The 15,072-nt window shown below is 35.9% G+C and overlaps 2 protein-coding genes and 1 non-coding gene across 4 annotated transcripts in view; 2 read left to right on the forward strand and 1 right to left on the reverse strand.

Moving 5' to 3' along the window:
- Positions 1-9,671, reverse strand: part of LOC146462219 (nuclear pore complex protein Nup107-like) — a 29,962-nt gene extending 20,291 nt beyond the window's left edge. For both annotated transcript variants that reach the window (XM_085085933.1, XM_085085932.1), the window contains exons 1-11: positions 9,478-9,671; positions 7,143-7,228; positions 6,452-6,509; positions 5,817-5,862; positions 4,766-4,897; positions 4,434-4,483; positions 3,569-3,640; positions 3,143-3,220; positions 2,501-2,585; positions 1,795-1,886; positions 1,457-1,521 (exon numbers count right to left, since the gene is read on the reverse strand). In XM_085085933.1, coding sequence (XP_084942059.1) covers positions 1,457-1,521; positions 1,795-1,886; positions 2,501-2,585; positions 3,143-3,220; positions 3,569-3,640; positions 4,434-4,483; positions 4,766-4,897; positions 5,817-5,862; positions 6,452-6,509; positions 7,143-7,228; positions 9,478-9,579 — 866 coding nt within the window. In that variant the 5' untranslated portion in view covers positions 9,580-9,671. The remainder of the gene's footprint in view (positions 1-1,456; positions 1,522-1,794; positions 1,887-2,500; positions 2,586-3,142; positions 3,221-3,568; positions 3,641-4,433; positions 4,484-4,765; positions 4,898-5,816; positions 5,863-6,451; positions 6,510-7,142; positions 7,229-9,477) is intronic.
- A 45-nt stretch (positions 9,672-9,716) lies between these two features.
- LOC146462220 (nucleolar protein 16-like) lies at positions 9,717-13,787 on the forward strand. Its single transcript, XM_085085957.1, has 5 exons — positions 9,717-9,850; positions 9,945-10,059; positions 11,775-11,835; positions 12,677-12,783; positions 13,614-13,787. Exons 1-5 carry the CDS (start codon positions 9,747-9,749, stop codon positions 13,731-13,733), a joined length of 507 nt encoding a protein of 168 aa, XP_084942083.1. The 5' UTR covers positions 9,717-9,746; the 3' UTR covers positions 13,734-13,787.
- On the forward strand, positions 11,135-11,208 carry Trnad-auc (transfer RNA aspartic acid (anticodon AUC)). The gene has a single exon. It is a non-coding gene; the product is annotated as a tRNA-Asp (tRNA).
- Positions 13,788-15,072: the final 1,285 nt, after the last annotated feature.

Raw genomic sequence — 15,072 nt, forward strand, 5'->3', positions numbered from 1 at the left:
TTTCCAAAGCATTGTTATGTACATGTATATGACATTTACATTTGATCAACATTCAACAGCCACATTAAAATGTTAGCTATACAGTGCTGTACAATATCAATTAAGTCTATACAATGTAGTATCATTGCTCTTTAAAAATGAAGATGTAATGGAAATCTTCATGTACATAACAAAAAATAGTTCTTCTTGGTGATGGCATTCCATCCAGGAATTCACTGAACTTTATGTTTTAACAGACTAAAGCCCGGTTCATAAGCCGAACTTTACATGAGCCGAACCTAATACCTATTAAGGTCGACCTAAATAATTAAGTTCGGCAGTTGATTCAGACGTCGAACCTAACTGAAGTCGAACTTAATTAAAGATAAAGCGAGAAAATAGGTTTTCGTGGTCAGCGGCTGTTGTTTTTACTCAACAAGATTCAAAATGGCGGGAAAGATGAATTCTGACATGGAAGAGCTTGTTTCGTAAAATAATGAAGACAGGTCAAACACAGCCGCTATTGGTTGAGATAGAAAGAATACTGATGACCTTCAAAACTAATTTGCTCTTACGAGTACGTCTTTCAAAGATCTCCATTTTTTGTATGAAAGCAGGAGAGGTTCTTTGTAGATCTCTCTTAGCAGAGGCTGATTTTCTATCAAGTGCCATTTACTAAATTGTTTTAGGTTAGGCACAGAAGGGCGATATTCCGTAACAAACGGCAAAATGTTTTTGCGCGTTTTTTGTTTGTTTTGTAGTGCCGACATTCTTTCGCGGAATTTGACTTCTGAAAGAGTTTTATCTTTAAGGTTTTCGAGGTAACCTCTGTAGCGTAATCTCTGTTTGAATAGAGTAATGGTTTCTTCAAATGTTGTATTTGAAGATTTTTTTTTTTGAGAAGCCTTGAGGCCTTGCCTTTGATATAGCCTGTATTGGAAAGTCTCTGTCGGTTTGAAGTGCGTGTGCACATCAAGAATGGATTCTTTTTTTTTTTTTTTTAATCATCAGCATCTCAGACAAGTATATTTAGTTGTTTCGAAACAAGAAGAAAAAGCACATTCCTCTTTTCCCGCCATGGAAGGCGCAGACCTCTGGGATAGATATAATTTATATAATTTATACGTAACGTATGCATTTGGTTCGGCACATGTTAAGGTCGACATCTGAATCGAAGTCGAACTTTTGCCGTTCTATTCGACTGGCGCAGTCGAATAGAACGGCGGGTCGACCCAAATACAAATCTGTCGATCCTAACTGATTCATACGTCGATCTTTACATGCGCCGAACCAAATGATTAGGTTCGGCTCATATAAAGTTTGACGTATGAACCGTGCCTAACAAAGCTGAGATTTAACAGAATTATTTCAAGGTGTGGTCTCTACTTTCTAATATTTGACATCCCAACATAATCCTGTAGAAGAATAATAATTTCACATGTTCCAACAAATAAAGCAATTGATAAAACAGACTTACTTTGTTTTTCCAGGTGTTGATTGTCTAATTAACCCATTAAGAACTCGCAGCTGCTGTCTGCATGCCTAGAAAAAGAATTTCAACTCCAGGTTTAGGGATAGTGAAATAAAACGCAAAATAAATGTTATATGCAAAAAAACATGATCTGCAACTAAAGATTATTACATTAAATGTAGCAACTCACACACAGATGATCACATTGGAAATAGCACCTTGTTGGGCTATTATTGTTTTTTTTTTTAATTTGGCTGCCAACAACTTTGTTTGAAAAGTGTTAAACACACAACCACTGGGCAAATTATTTCTTAGTACATCAACAAAATTTCAACTGTTCTAACCTTTTCATATCTGGCAATCACATCAAAAATGTGCCTTGTGTCAGGATATGATGCCATGGCATTCATGAATTCTTCAAACAAGCTTGAACTGGCTGGAGATTAAACAAGGGTTTCACTAATTCTTAATTCCGCAACTCAGTAAAGCTGCAGATGCAAGGTTACCCTGCATGTTATAAGTTGTACGACACTCTTAAATGTTAAGTGAAACTTACTTACGGTCTACTCATTACAAGTAAAGTCTAACTGTAAAATAGTTGTTGTAATTCACTTCTTTCTCCAAATAATTTACTTGTATTTTACAATCCAAGTTATATTTATTGCACATTTACATTATTTTCTTCCATAAACCTTAACATTAGAGTTACCTTATTACAGCTTAAGTGTTATAATAAAGGTTTTTATTTAGTATGATATTTGTTTTTTTCTTTTCCCCTGCCTTGGTTAGTTAACTACTTGCAGGTGGAAGTATTTTTGCACTAATTTATTTGCTTGTAATAATTTTAATAAAGCTTTGTAGCTGTTGTTCCTGTTGTTGAGGGGAACAGGGCAAGGTACTTAAACACTGCATGAGTGCATTTGTTTATCAAGTTGCCATAATTTCAGTTGTCCTGTCAGCACATTGTCAGACAAATAGAATAACTGTAAATGGAAATATATATAACATCCCTAATGGCTTAAGTCTCAAACAAAACACATCTACACTGACCTGCAATCACAGGGTCCTTTTCTGTCAGAATACTAACATTCTCTGTTAACTGAGATAACTCTACAGCACTTCCAGGAGAAAAGTCCTACAAAAGCAAACAAGAAGAAAGACATTTTGCATGAATGGAAATCACACTTCTTAGTACACTGTACTTGCTGAATATGGTTCCCATACATGTAGGTCACACCACCTATACCAAGCGGTCAGCATAACATTTTCCTGGCTAGGCACTTTGGGGGCTTGGAGCTTGGAAAGTTTTGGCATATCTTTGGCATGGGACGTGCACAACATTCACCCTGGTCTAAGCAGCCAAGGTATGAATCATGTGATTTGATAAAATGCAGGAAAACTACCTAATATTATTATCAGGTACATATCCTAGTGGAATGGAGGACTCCCAGGTCATCCCCACTAAAGCTGGATTCATGAGGTGCAAAATCATAGATTTTGGGTATGAGCTTCCAGCAATTTGTCAGACATTGCCACATCACAAAGTTCATCAATATCCATAGTAATGTATCATAATCAGTCACTTGAAAAAGCAACTGAGAGAGCAGTTTGTGTGGGTGGAAAAATATTACATTGATCCTGATAGGAATCCATTAACAGGATCAGGTACTTTTCTGTTATATTCATTCATACCTCAGCACCTGGAGCAAGTGGCTTGCTGGGAATTAAAGGTTGACTTAATCCACTATCCTCCATGAATGACAAGGAACCCTGTAACATGACAAACACAAAGATCAGCTACACGTGATCAACTCATATGAACATAGAAATAAAGTAAAACATGTGAGGGCTTGGCATAAAAGAGGTGTAAACCAAAAACAGAGCAACTTCTCAAAGAACAGCTAAGTGAAATAAACTTGCATGGCATTTTCACAAGCAACAGAGCAGGCACTATAGGACACAAACATTCCACAGAGCTTAAAAGAAGAAGAACTTTGCTTGAGTGCCTTAAATATTATTATGCAATAAATGTACAAGTTTGAAACATTTCTGACACTTTAGCCAAAATCAAGCTTTGGTACATGGCTCTCTTTCACTAAGTCATTTGTAACAAATTACCAATGTAGACATGGGTGGTAGTCGAGAAGACAGTGGACCATGCGACACTCCTTCACTAAGATAGGAAACATCCTACAAGAAAAAGAACAGCAAAATTTATACAAGAAACACGATAAAATCCGGGGATCAGGTGCTAAATCTAGTTCAAGGTCATTTCTTCTTTACTAACCAAAACCATCTATTTTTCAGTTTTCCGTATGCGTATTCATTGAGTTGCAAAATCACTTACAGCCTGTAGCATTGTGCCCTTCTCAGGAGAAAGCAAGGACAAAATTGTTCAAATCGGTCTAAAACATTAGAATACATGTAATAGGCAATCTACTGGATAAAAAGCAACAATGGTGCACTTTCATCATTCTTTGATATCTCTTTCTCAAACTCAATAATAATTCATCAAGAGAAAACAAAGAAAATCACTACCGTGACCGTGGTTTGGATATGTGATCCTAACTACCATAAAATTTTTCCAACTTTAGCCTTGAATTTCTCCAAGAATTATTGATCATTTGAGAAGCCATATCAAACACTCGAAAATGTGTTTCATCAGATATCCAAACACCTCGAAGTCGTTTAAAAAAACTCGGCTGCGCCTCGTTTTTTCAACTTACTTCTCAGTGTTTGGATATCTGATGAAACACTCTTCCTTGTGTTTGATATATTACGTTAAGTTCTACCTGAAAATTGAAATTGAAAACTTGTTATGTTCAGCAAAACCACAGTCAAAATGGTGCCTTATGTAATAAATATTAAGTTATTTTTAATTCATGACAAGAATCACCCACTACCTAAAAGATCATTATCAATAACAATATGAACAAGACTTCTAACAGTATACATGTAAATCAAACAAAATAATTAATTGTACCTGAGTGGTGAGGTCAGTATCTGCAACGGATGATGTGCCACTAGGAGTATCTATATTTCAACAGAAATATTTTCCTTTATTTATGGAGATTTTAATTCAAAATAGTAAACTACTTAGAGCTTGTTGCAGTTAGCACACACTACTGCATGTGGTTGTCTCAGTAACTCTGCAGTGGTTGGAGCATCCATCATATGATCATGGTGTCATGGTTTTGATTCTGCTTGAGGCATCAGATTCTTCTGACATTGTATTGTTTCCCCTGTGAGGCATTCTGAATATGAGCATACAGGAAAACCTTATCTAAAACACTGATTACTGCACATTAAACATACATGCACTATGCCTGAGTGCTGATACTGGCTGTTGACGCAGTGGCGTTGGAGTGTTGACTGTTCTTAATAGAGATGATGCAGTGTGCAGTGGCTGCCGTGGAGTTGCAATGGCCTCATCCAACAGATGAAGTGCTGTGTCCATGTTAAGAAAATCTACATTGATCAGTGTTGACTCACCAAAAAAGAGTGATAATTATATTGCTTGTTTTACTGACAATAGTACACTGTATTTTCTAAAATTAGATTTATCGATCTCCAAATCCTTAATTAAATAGTACATACTGGCATTGATGAGCACAAACAATAATAAATGACAAAGCAAATCCATGTCATTATAAATAAGTGGTCATAAACATACAAGTATGTATCAACCAGATGGTAAATTGGTTTCCCAAACAGAAAATTCATGCGTTTCTGTTCAGGCCAAACAAAGTGGTTTAAATAATACAAATAAATAATACTAAATAATTCAGTTGGTTTCCACCATATATCTTGATGCCTTTTTCTGCATCTTTTTTGCAAGTTGACTCAGAAAAGTTGTGGAACCCCTATTTTCAGCTATAATATTCACTGGTGAGTTTGGAACTCATTAGATGTGTAGATTGATCAACACCTTACTTACAGTGTATCACTACTTACTCAAGTCAAACTTGAAAGATCCCCCTAACCCAGTTCATAAACACCAAGTAAATACCAGTAATTTGCCTGGTACAGTATGTTGTATACTGTACTTGGCCAATTTGTTTGGGAACACTTTACCTTTTCATTACCTTTCTTGAGTATAAATTATTTGAAAAGTCTGTAATTTACTCTCCTGTTACACCCCCTGAACAATGTCGAAACCCATAAACTGTAACAGATGTCTAAGGCATGTTTGATTCCTGACTCTCAATGTTATTTAGGGAAAGTTGGACTAAAATAATTTTGATGTCTTATGGACAAAAAAATGCAGTGTCCCAAATTTTTTGACCATGCCTGAAGATCATGTTTCTGGATACATGGCATCTTTGACAGCCGAAGCCACTTTTGCAAACATCTACCAAAAGGATACATCTTTTAATGTGGCTTCTTCGTTTGAATGTGCTGCTTACATTTTCCTTTTAAATTGAAAAGATAAACAAATAAAATGAAGTAAAATATAAACATTTGTGTGAAATTGCAAGGTATTACATTTAACATTAATAATAAAATGTAAATGTTGTGAATGAAATGTAATAACAGAAGACATGCAAGTTCCACGTCAATTTGATCTTCAGGTCATTTTGTATTCAACCTACGGGTTTAAATAAAAGTAACTTGACATAACTTTTTTTTCTTTCAAGCTTAAATCCCATGTTGTATGTCTTTTGTGTTTGCCATTATTCTGTATTATGAGATGATATTTATTATATATATAATATATTCAGATGAAATTTATATGAAAATATAAAGAACCTTATATTTTAAGAACCTTGGTAGCCTAAATTTGCTTTAAGAACCACTTATATAAGAACCTATTTAGGCTAAATTGAAAAATTCAGGTCCTTATACGCGGGCTATTACTGTATTATAATTTATTATAGATTAGAACAAACTGACCAAGCTGAAGACAGACTGTTCAAAAGATCAAATTGACTTGCAAAATATATATATCTACAACCTGATAAACAGAACTAAGGATCAATAACATCACAAGATGTTTGTTACCTCTCTGACTTTTGTTACTTCAGCTGGCATGGGACCAAACATCTGTCTCATTTCTGGTCTGTTCAAACAAATTCAGAAAATTATTATCATATGACACAGATTACCAAAAGATTGAAATATGTTGTTATTACGTGAATGTACCGACATTTCAAACATTTAATGACCTGAACATTTTTAAAGTATAGCTGCCTAAAAAATAATAAATTATTATAACTAAAAATGGCTCAATAGACCCTTTGCAACTTGGGTTATGTGACCGAATGTTCAGAAAAAAATTATATCATGAGTTAACTTAAAGAATAAATTAAAAGAATGACTAATGTGAGAGCAGCTTCTACAGGCAGTTTGAAATTTTAGAGAATTTTGAGGGGTTTATAACCAGTTCTATTTTATACAAATAATAATATTATTTATTTATTTGTTTAAAGTTAAAAACCATCATGAAAACTCACTTTTTAATTTCAGTGCATTTAAGTTGGTCATTTTGAATGACTTTTCCATTACTTATATTCTTGAAGTTACATCTAATAATTTGGTGAAGTGTATAATGCAACCAACATATAAAACTAGTACATGCTTATTTATGGAAATGAAATACAGTCAACTCACGCCTTGCAGACACCTCCTTATTACAGACAATAAAATAATATGGACGGCAGCTAAATACATCAGTTAATCTTATCCTACCCACCTTTGAGCCTTCTCCCTGGCCTCCCTTTGAGTATCTACAGCTATGTTCATTGCATCTGGATCAAAGCCGTGCCCTTGCTGAGAGTACTAAATGAAAAAATGCATAAAGATGTCAAGAAAAAATGGTAAACCCGTCTCCAATGGGAGTCAAACCCATGGCCTACAGTCACACTGGTCAAATGCTCTCACTGTATCGGATTTCTGAATTCCTGGAGTTCTGTTGCATCATCACTTTTCGCTAAATTTACATTTGACATGTGCCTAACATTATTGTAATATCAAAAGCATCTAGCATGTGGTAAAGGGAATGTTGATTCTACAGTGTAAATGTAAAGCACAGTCATCAATGTTATGGTGTTGTCCCAGATGTCCCATGAGGGAAGGGTGTTCAAAGTAACACAATTCGTTTTTACTTCCTTTTTGACTTGCACATGAATTCACAAATTCTAAAAGTGAGTTTGGACAGCACATGACTACTTACTCACTCAATTGCTATGTACAATATAAACATTTTCTGCTAATTACTTGGGTACATTTTACTCGTAAGTCAGGTAAACTTCTTAGTAAACATGGGACTCTCGACTTGTGACATGCGCATCATTGACTCACTTTTACATAACATAAAAATGATTTAACAAAAATAAATCAACCTGTAATGCACACCAGGTGTCAGCAAATCAATGGGCTACTGATGCACATGTAGCAGACATGTCTAGCCAATAGATTACTGTACTGTACCTTGGACAGTACAATAAAGCGAAAATTGAAGAACAATACAAAAACACTACTCAACTCTGTTTGGTTGCAAATGATGAGAAACAAACTAATATTATTTTGGATAAGAAGGTTAATTTCAAAAGACACTGTGGTGCTGCGTCGATGGGGAGTGGAAACGAATGTTTGGTTTATCAATAGAGCTGATAAGGTAATTGGGTCACTGTGAAGAGATTTGAGTGCTGACATATCAAGCGTTAGCCCTTTGTCAAAGTGAAGGCCTAATGCTTCAAACATCAGCACTCAAATCTCTTCACAGTGACCCAATTACCTTATCAGCTCTATTGATAAAACCAAACATTAACATTATTTTGGCTTTAAAAAAATAATTTTGACAACAGTACTGTAGCATTCAAGATAATCAACTTCCTGTTAACTTTGATGCGAAAGCAAAGAAAGAGGTGAATTGGATAATAATTCTAAAGTTGCCATCGGCATCTTAGATGAATGTTATCCAGCTATTCAAGTTGATGTTTACACATGGAAGGCAGCAACATGTGTTTTAAAGATGCAGGTTGTCACAGATTCTGGCCACTGATCATCACCATTTGCTGTCCATGTAAAGTCTTGTTTCAAATTGGCTGCATGCATTTTCTCCTGCTTTAATTTAACTTCTGCTTCAATGTTAATCTTTTTTATTCATGGTCTGACCCATAGGAGACTTTGATTGGAGGGTTGAAAACGTATCTAACTAGATCAACTAAAAGAAAATCGGCAAAACATCAACATTGAGATTTTTTCTTATGAGGTATTTTCCATTATTTTGCTGATCTTTACAGCAAACCTCAGATTGCTTTTTAAAACCTTTTCTTTCAAAACCTTTTACCATTAGTATTAGGCATTTTTAAAGCTGACAAATTTTGTACCATGGATAAATAAAGATTATCATATCATATCATATCATTTCCACATTACTCTCAAGACATGCAAATGTTGGTTGTAATTTGTCTCCATTGAGTACAGTACATGTAAATGTCAAAAACAAAGCATTCTTATTTCCCAAGAACATTGATTGACTTAAATAAATAAATATAGGCTACAAAATATACATGTAGATTACGACTGATTATGACTTCATTAATTAGCTGGGAGAAAATACAAAACTCATCAAGCATGCTCAAGGAAATGCATTGTTCCAGTGCACAGTGCACATACACTGTAAAGCTTCAATCTGTACAAATTAAAGTCGGTGGAGATACTGAGACAAAAATGTATAGAAGCTCGGAACAACATCTTTCACACACCATACTTCAATCTTTAGCAAAAACAATGATCGTATAACATTTACCTTGTTTCTGGGTAGTAACTTGTGGAATTAACTACAACCATGCATGTGAGAAATAAAGCTCAAGCTTACAACTGTACTCCTGATAAAGGCAGGCTGTACTATCTGTAAAAAATATTTGCTGGCGAGATCCGAGTTTGTGCACTTGTCGATTCCTGAACAGCAATATTATTAATTCCATATCGCGATGTTAATTTTTTTCACTCAAGTGTGTGCGGTATGTGAAACACACGTGCAAAATGTGAGACATGACTCGCAATTATTTTAAAGCAAATACCTGCCAAATGTAGTTGATTGTAGACTCACTAGGGTAAAATTCAGAGCTCTGACGCTGCGAAGCAGATGAAAGCCTTTTTCCTTGTTCATCTCTTGACTCCATTTCGCATTTTTTGCTCCCAAAACAGTTGTTAATTCTTTTCCTCTTCTTCACAGCCTGCCGCCATTTTTAATAAATCTCTGAACGAGAGAATCTGGAACGATTAGATTCCAGTACTTTTCTGCTAGGAACGCCTGGCGATATTGTGTTGTTGTGAAACTTCAGTGCACATGGCGGGCGTTAGAAGGAAGAAAGCACAGCGGAAAAAGCGCATTAATACAACAAAACCCGGAATAAAGAGAAAGAAGAAAGATAAGAAAGTGAAGGTGCTAAAGTAAGTCAATATAACATGTATTAAAACGAAGGCAAGTGCCTCGTAATTTCATACATTGTAGGGCAGCTTGTTCACAGCGTTTTTTATCCTAAAGCCAAACTTTACGGAAGAACTGGGACCAAAAGAAAACACTGAAGCAGAATCTTCGGGCTCTTGGTTTAGCTTTTGACGCCAATGCTGCAGTCCCAATTCCAAAGGGTAAACCCAAGGTCAGTAGCTGTTGATTGTCTTGAGTGTATCGCTGTTGTTTATGTAAGACTCTTGTATTTGTCTTTGCTGAATGAAGAACAATTGCAAATTATGAAACTGTCCAATATGTAGAAAAGTGTATCAGAGACAAGTCGTTTATTCTCCTGAGTAACGCAAAACAATATCAAATAAAAACAGAGATTCCTTTGTTGGCTGAGAGAGAGGTTTATTTGTGGAGTTACATGTACATGTAGCAAAACCTAAAGTAACATACAAATCAATGAATTAATCTCTCAGACCCAGGAGTGTTGCGTGGGCAAAAATTCGAGTATAGAAGATATAACTACTATACACAATGACAATGATGTTACTTGCAACAATTACAAAGCCAACATTACTAATACACAGTACTCTAAGTTATCAAGATAAATTAATTGTTATTTGAAACAGTCGGTACGAGGGAACACATAAGCTCGTACATCTGCACTGGGCAGAGAGAAGACTGGGGCATATGCAGTAATGGTAACAAATGACACCTTTTCCCTGACTGAATAGTCTTAGTATGCTTAAATAAAACTACTCGACCCAAGGAAGTAGGAACAATGTCACTTCGACACAAATGCATAGAGGGTGGAAAAGACGCAACAGACTTAGGAACTATGTTTGAAACTCTTGCTAGTAAGAAAACATACAAAGGAAAGGAGACATAAAAGTAACATCCACTGGGTTTGTTAAATTTACTAATGATACTAACTGTAACAAAATTTCTGTGGTGACTGTAGGTGCCATATTGGACACATGCTGAGACAGACGTTCTAGTCCTCTTAAAGTAATTGTCAATTCATACCCTTTAAATAGAGTAATGTCCTTGCCAGCTAAAAGATACAGAACACAGAAGCTGGTATCATGCTGCGGCTTAGGAACTGACAATATAAGGCATTTTAGCACTTTAACATACACTGTAGAGTTAATCCGCAGATCCATCATTTGTGTCAATAGTGCTATTGGCACAATATAATTTATTATTCATTTTGTACCCTTCACATTTACATTGCTACAATTACCACCATAATCACCCACCATTTGTTCCCATCTGGCTTCGTAGCTCAGTTGGTAGAGCAATGGACCATCAAATCCGGAGGTCGTGGGTTCAATTCCTGCCGAGGTCGGAGATTTTTCTTTGTGTTGTGCGACCTCCCATTTCCTTACTTGGGCTAACACTCAGTGGGGAATTCATGGATTCCCTTTAGCACTTAAACATACTCTGCAGACTTAATCCTCTGAATCATTTCATGTGGGACTTAGTATGGCCTGAATTAGCTTTGATCAGGATGCAGGATGTAGGTTAGACCAGAAATAAAGAAATTAACTTCTTGTTTGCTGTACCATGGGCCATTTGCCGGTTTGTTTTGAAAAACACCTAATACTGGGGGTCAGCCTGGGGGGAGGGGGGATGGGAACTGCTGAAAATGACTACCGGTAATCCATTAATGATTAACTCAGCTTCATAATGGACACAACATTGGTTTGAGGGAAGGAGACCAAGTTACTTTTTTTTTTTCTAAAAGGAAAAATCAAATACAAAGACTTCACTGTAGACAGTAGAGTACTAATGCAGAGGATAACAAATAGTCAAAAGAATATGTGGCTTTACAACCACATGCACCTTTGTATTGTTAAGTTAACACATGTGGCTTTATATTATTTTATTGAGCTATTTTATTACCTTTTGCAGGGTCAAAAGCTTCAAGTTGAAGAAATGGAAGTAGATAAAGAACCAACAGCTGTGATTAAAGGTAAGGTTATACAAGAGACAAGAGGAAGCAAAAAAATCAGGATTTTGTCTTAAATGTTCAAAGACTTCCTAAACTCTTAAATGTCTTCCTGAGATTTAAGAGAAAGTGATTATTTTTATTGTATACCTTATAATAATTATGTGGGCTATAGCTTTTTTTTGTCAATTGAGGAGCTATATTTGAAATAAACTGAAGTTAAAATTAGTTATCTAAAAAAATATATTTCCAAATTAAGGGAATTAGTATGAGGGGGGAGGTCTTGAATTTTATCAAGGAAAAGTATGTTGATGATTCTGTTTTGATGTTGAGAAAGATGTTTCTGAGAGGAGTGGACATTTAGTCAGGTTTATACATTATGTATTCAGTTATGCAATAAGAGTAAACCAAGAGAGTTCTTGTCAACTTTATAAACTGTCTAGAGATCTAATCTATGGGATTCATTATTTGGGTTAACGGTGATGAAATTAGCATTGTGGAATTGCTCCTTTTTGTTAAGGTTGTGGATACTTTAGCCTCCCTTGCAGATGTTCTTTTGGCTCATCACACAATCTTTCCTCCCCAACAACAGGCATTTACAGCAGATGTTCGTTTGGGAGAAAAGATTGTGTGACAAGCCAAAGAGCGTCTGTGAGACTGTGGGAGACTATGGATACTAATGCTTTAAGAAATAATCATGATTTAAAAAACTTCAATTTGTTGAGATCCTATATCAAGGTGGTATTAATTGGCACTGTAAAATGATATAACATTGTGTTAGTTTACTCATCTTTAACAGAGTTGGAGAATAAAATTACACAGCAGCACATACTACGACTGAATATGCACTTCTTTTCAATGACAGAATTTGAGAAAATGTCAGCAAACGAGGTCAAACGTGAAAGACATATATCACCTGGTGAAGCACAGTTTTTATGGCAACTTATTCAAGACCATGGAAATAACTACAAGGTGAATAACTAAATGCTGTTTAATAAATAGGCAATATATTCATGTGTTGGTATAAAATAAGCATCAGTTGGATGTTGAAATTAAAATAATGGAAGTTACTACAGTGCGCTGGGTTATGTGGTTGTATAATGTAACAGTGTCTAGGACAGTAAAAGCTTTCTTGGGCTAAATATGCCAGGAAAAATTGTTTTGATACACTACAAGAAGCAAACAAAAAGCTCATGACTGTTGTCAAGATAGAAGAAGCTATCTAAATGGCTTGTGGAATGTGTATGCCCAAAAAAGGTTGAGAATTTTATACAAAAAAAACATTGTTATAAAAGACTCAGTTTGTGTGACTGACAACTAACTTATCATGTGAAATGATCAAGTCAAATCATATTCCCCTCTGATGGAGTTTGTAAGTGTATGCTTGGGGGAGGCCATCTTCTGGGTCTTCCATCAGCAAATGTAATATTTAGTTTTAAAAATAGAATAGCTAGATTGACCATCACAACACAATAGGAACTGGTAACATGCAGTGTACTACTGTGCTTGTAGTAAACCAGCCATGTGGATGCTGAACTCATTCGTGATCTGACAGCAGGATTTCCTCTGGTCAGCTTTCCTGTACTTTGAAGATTAGCTTTTTAAAGATCGTCTCTGAGTGTTCCCCCAGGAGTGCTTCTCTGCCATTTATGCCCTGGCTCAACAGTTCCTTTAGAAACTAATGCTCAAAGTTCCTTCTGTAAGGAAGATGTTATTTCTTTCCCTTATTGTATAAATGCTGAGTAATGAAGAATTGGAGGCTTTTATTAGTAGCTTGTCTTGATTAACTTTCTTTTGCATAGGATATGGCGAGGGACAAGAGAAATTGTTATCAACATACACCCAACCAGCTAAAAAGAAAATGTGAGGCATTTTTAAGATCAAAACAAGACTTCAGTGGATATCTTGAAAATATTGGTTAGGGACTGCGTTGAACTTGTACATAATAAAATTCAAATTCATACTCTAACAACTGACTCTGAAGATGTTTGTTATTTTCTGTATTCCATTCTCTTTTCTACGACCAAAACCATAAAAGAAACTCGTAACTATAAATCTTCTTCTCTTCGTTCTTTGTTCTTTATCGTTCCATTCAATCATTTTTAGTGTTCACTACAAACGTGCTGTTTTTTCCGTTATTTAAGAGCAAAACTCCGAGCCTTAAGAAATTGGGCCAATTTCTAAAGGCTCCGTCACACCAAGGACTTCCTAGGCTATGTCCACACGTATCCGGAAATTTTTTTTTCCGCAAATATTTTTTTGCGGATGCGAAAATTTTCGCGTCCACACGCAGCGTATTCAAATCGTTTTCAGCCGTCCACACGTATCGGATTGTACCCGGAAATTTTCTGATTTGCTCTAGAGCCCAGTTCTAAAATTCTCTCTCCGTTCTTCTTCGATCGTTGTGCCATTGATAAAATTGTCCCACTATGCGCCTGTCCTTCCTGGTCGCGTCCAGAATAACAATCTCAAAACATCCTGTGGATCTCTAACGTATTGGTTGTGTAAATTTATCACAGCTGCATTTATCTGAACGCATGGTATCACACTAGAAATCAGAGCAACTAACAAAGAAGCTACAACCCGGCTTGCTGTACACCATGTTTGTTTATAATGCTCGCCGTGAAGACTGGATCCAAGAAAATGACGAAAGCGTATTCAAAAATTTCCGGATACGACCGTCCACACGTATACGTATTCGTATCGGATAAAAAAATTTCCACTCTGGAGAGCGTTTTCAAAAATTTCCGGATACGGCCGGAAAATACGCTGGATACGTGTGGACGCAAGCCCTATTCGTAAAAAAAAATTTGCGTTTTCACAAATTTCCGGATACGTGTGGACGACGCCTAAATCACCAAATGAAAGTTTGTCCATCTCCGTAAGTTCTGTGTGTATGAAGGTCGCAGAACAGCTAGCAATCATATAAACAGGAACTGCTTGAGATGTTCTCACTGAGGTTTTCAAACTTTAGTTGGCCGTGTGATTGTCTCTGAAACTTGGCCCCAGCTGTTTCTTTGCGTTTTGATCAGTTAATTTCGCGTTTTACGCTAGTCGTCATTCGCCGCCCTTATATCTGTCCGAGTTTTGAAGCCCCATTAGTGACCAGAATAGAACTTCGCTTTACAAATTAATATTACCACTTGATCAAGCATACAGTTCAAGAGAAGGCATGTTAAAACATTAAAGACGTTTTCCAATGACTAGTATAAAAATTTTATGAGAGCAGTGAGGAAAAATTAAATATATATTTAAGAATAC

This window comes from Pavona decussata, unplaced genomic scaffold (genome assembly GCF_977016875.1).
Source record: "Pavona decussata unplaced genomic scaffold, jaPavDecu1.1 SCAFFOLD_190, whole genome shotgun sequence".
Lineage (NCBI taxonomy): Eukaryota > Metazoa > Cnidaria > Anthozoa > Scleractinia > Agariciidae > Pavona > Pavona decussata.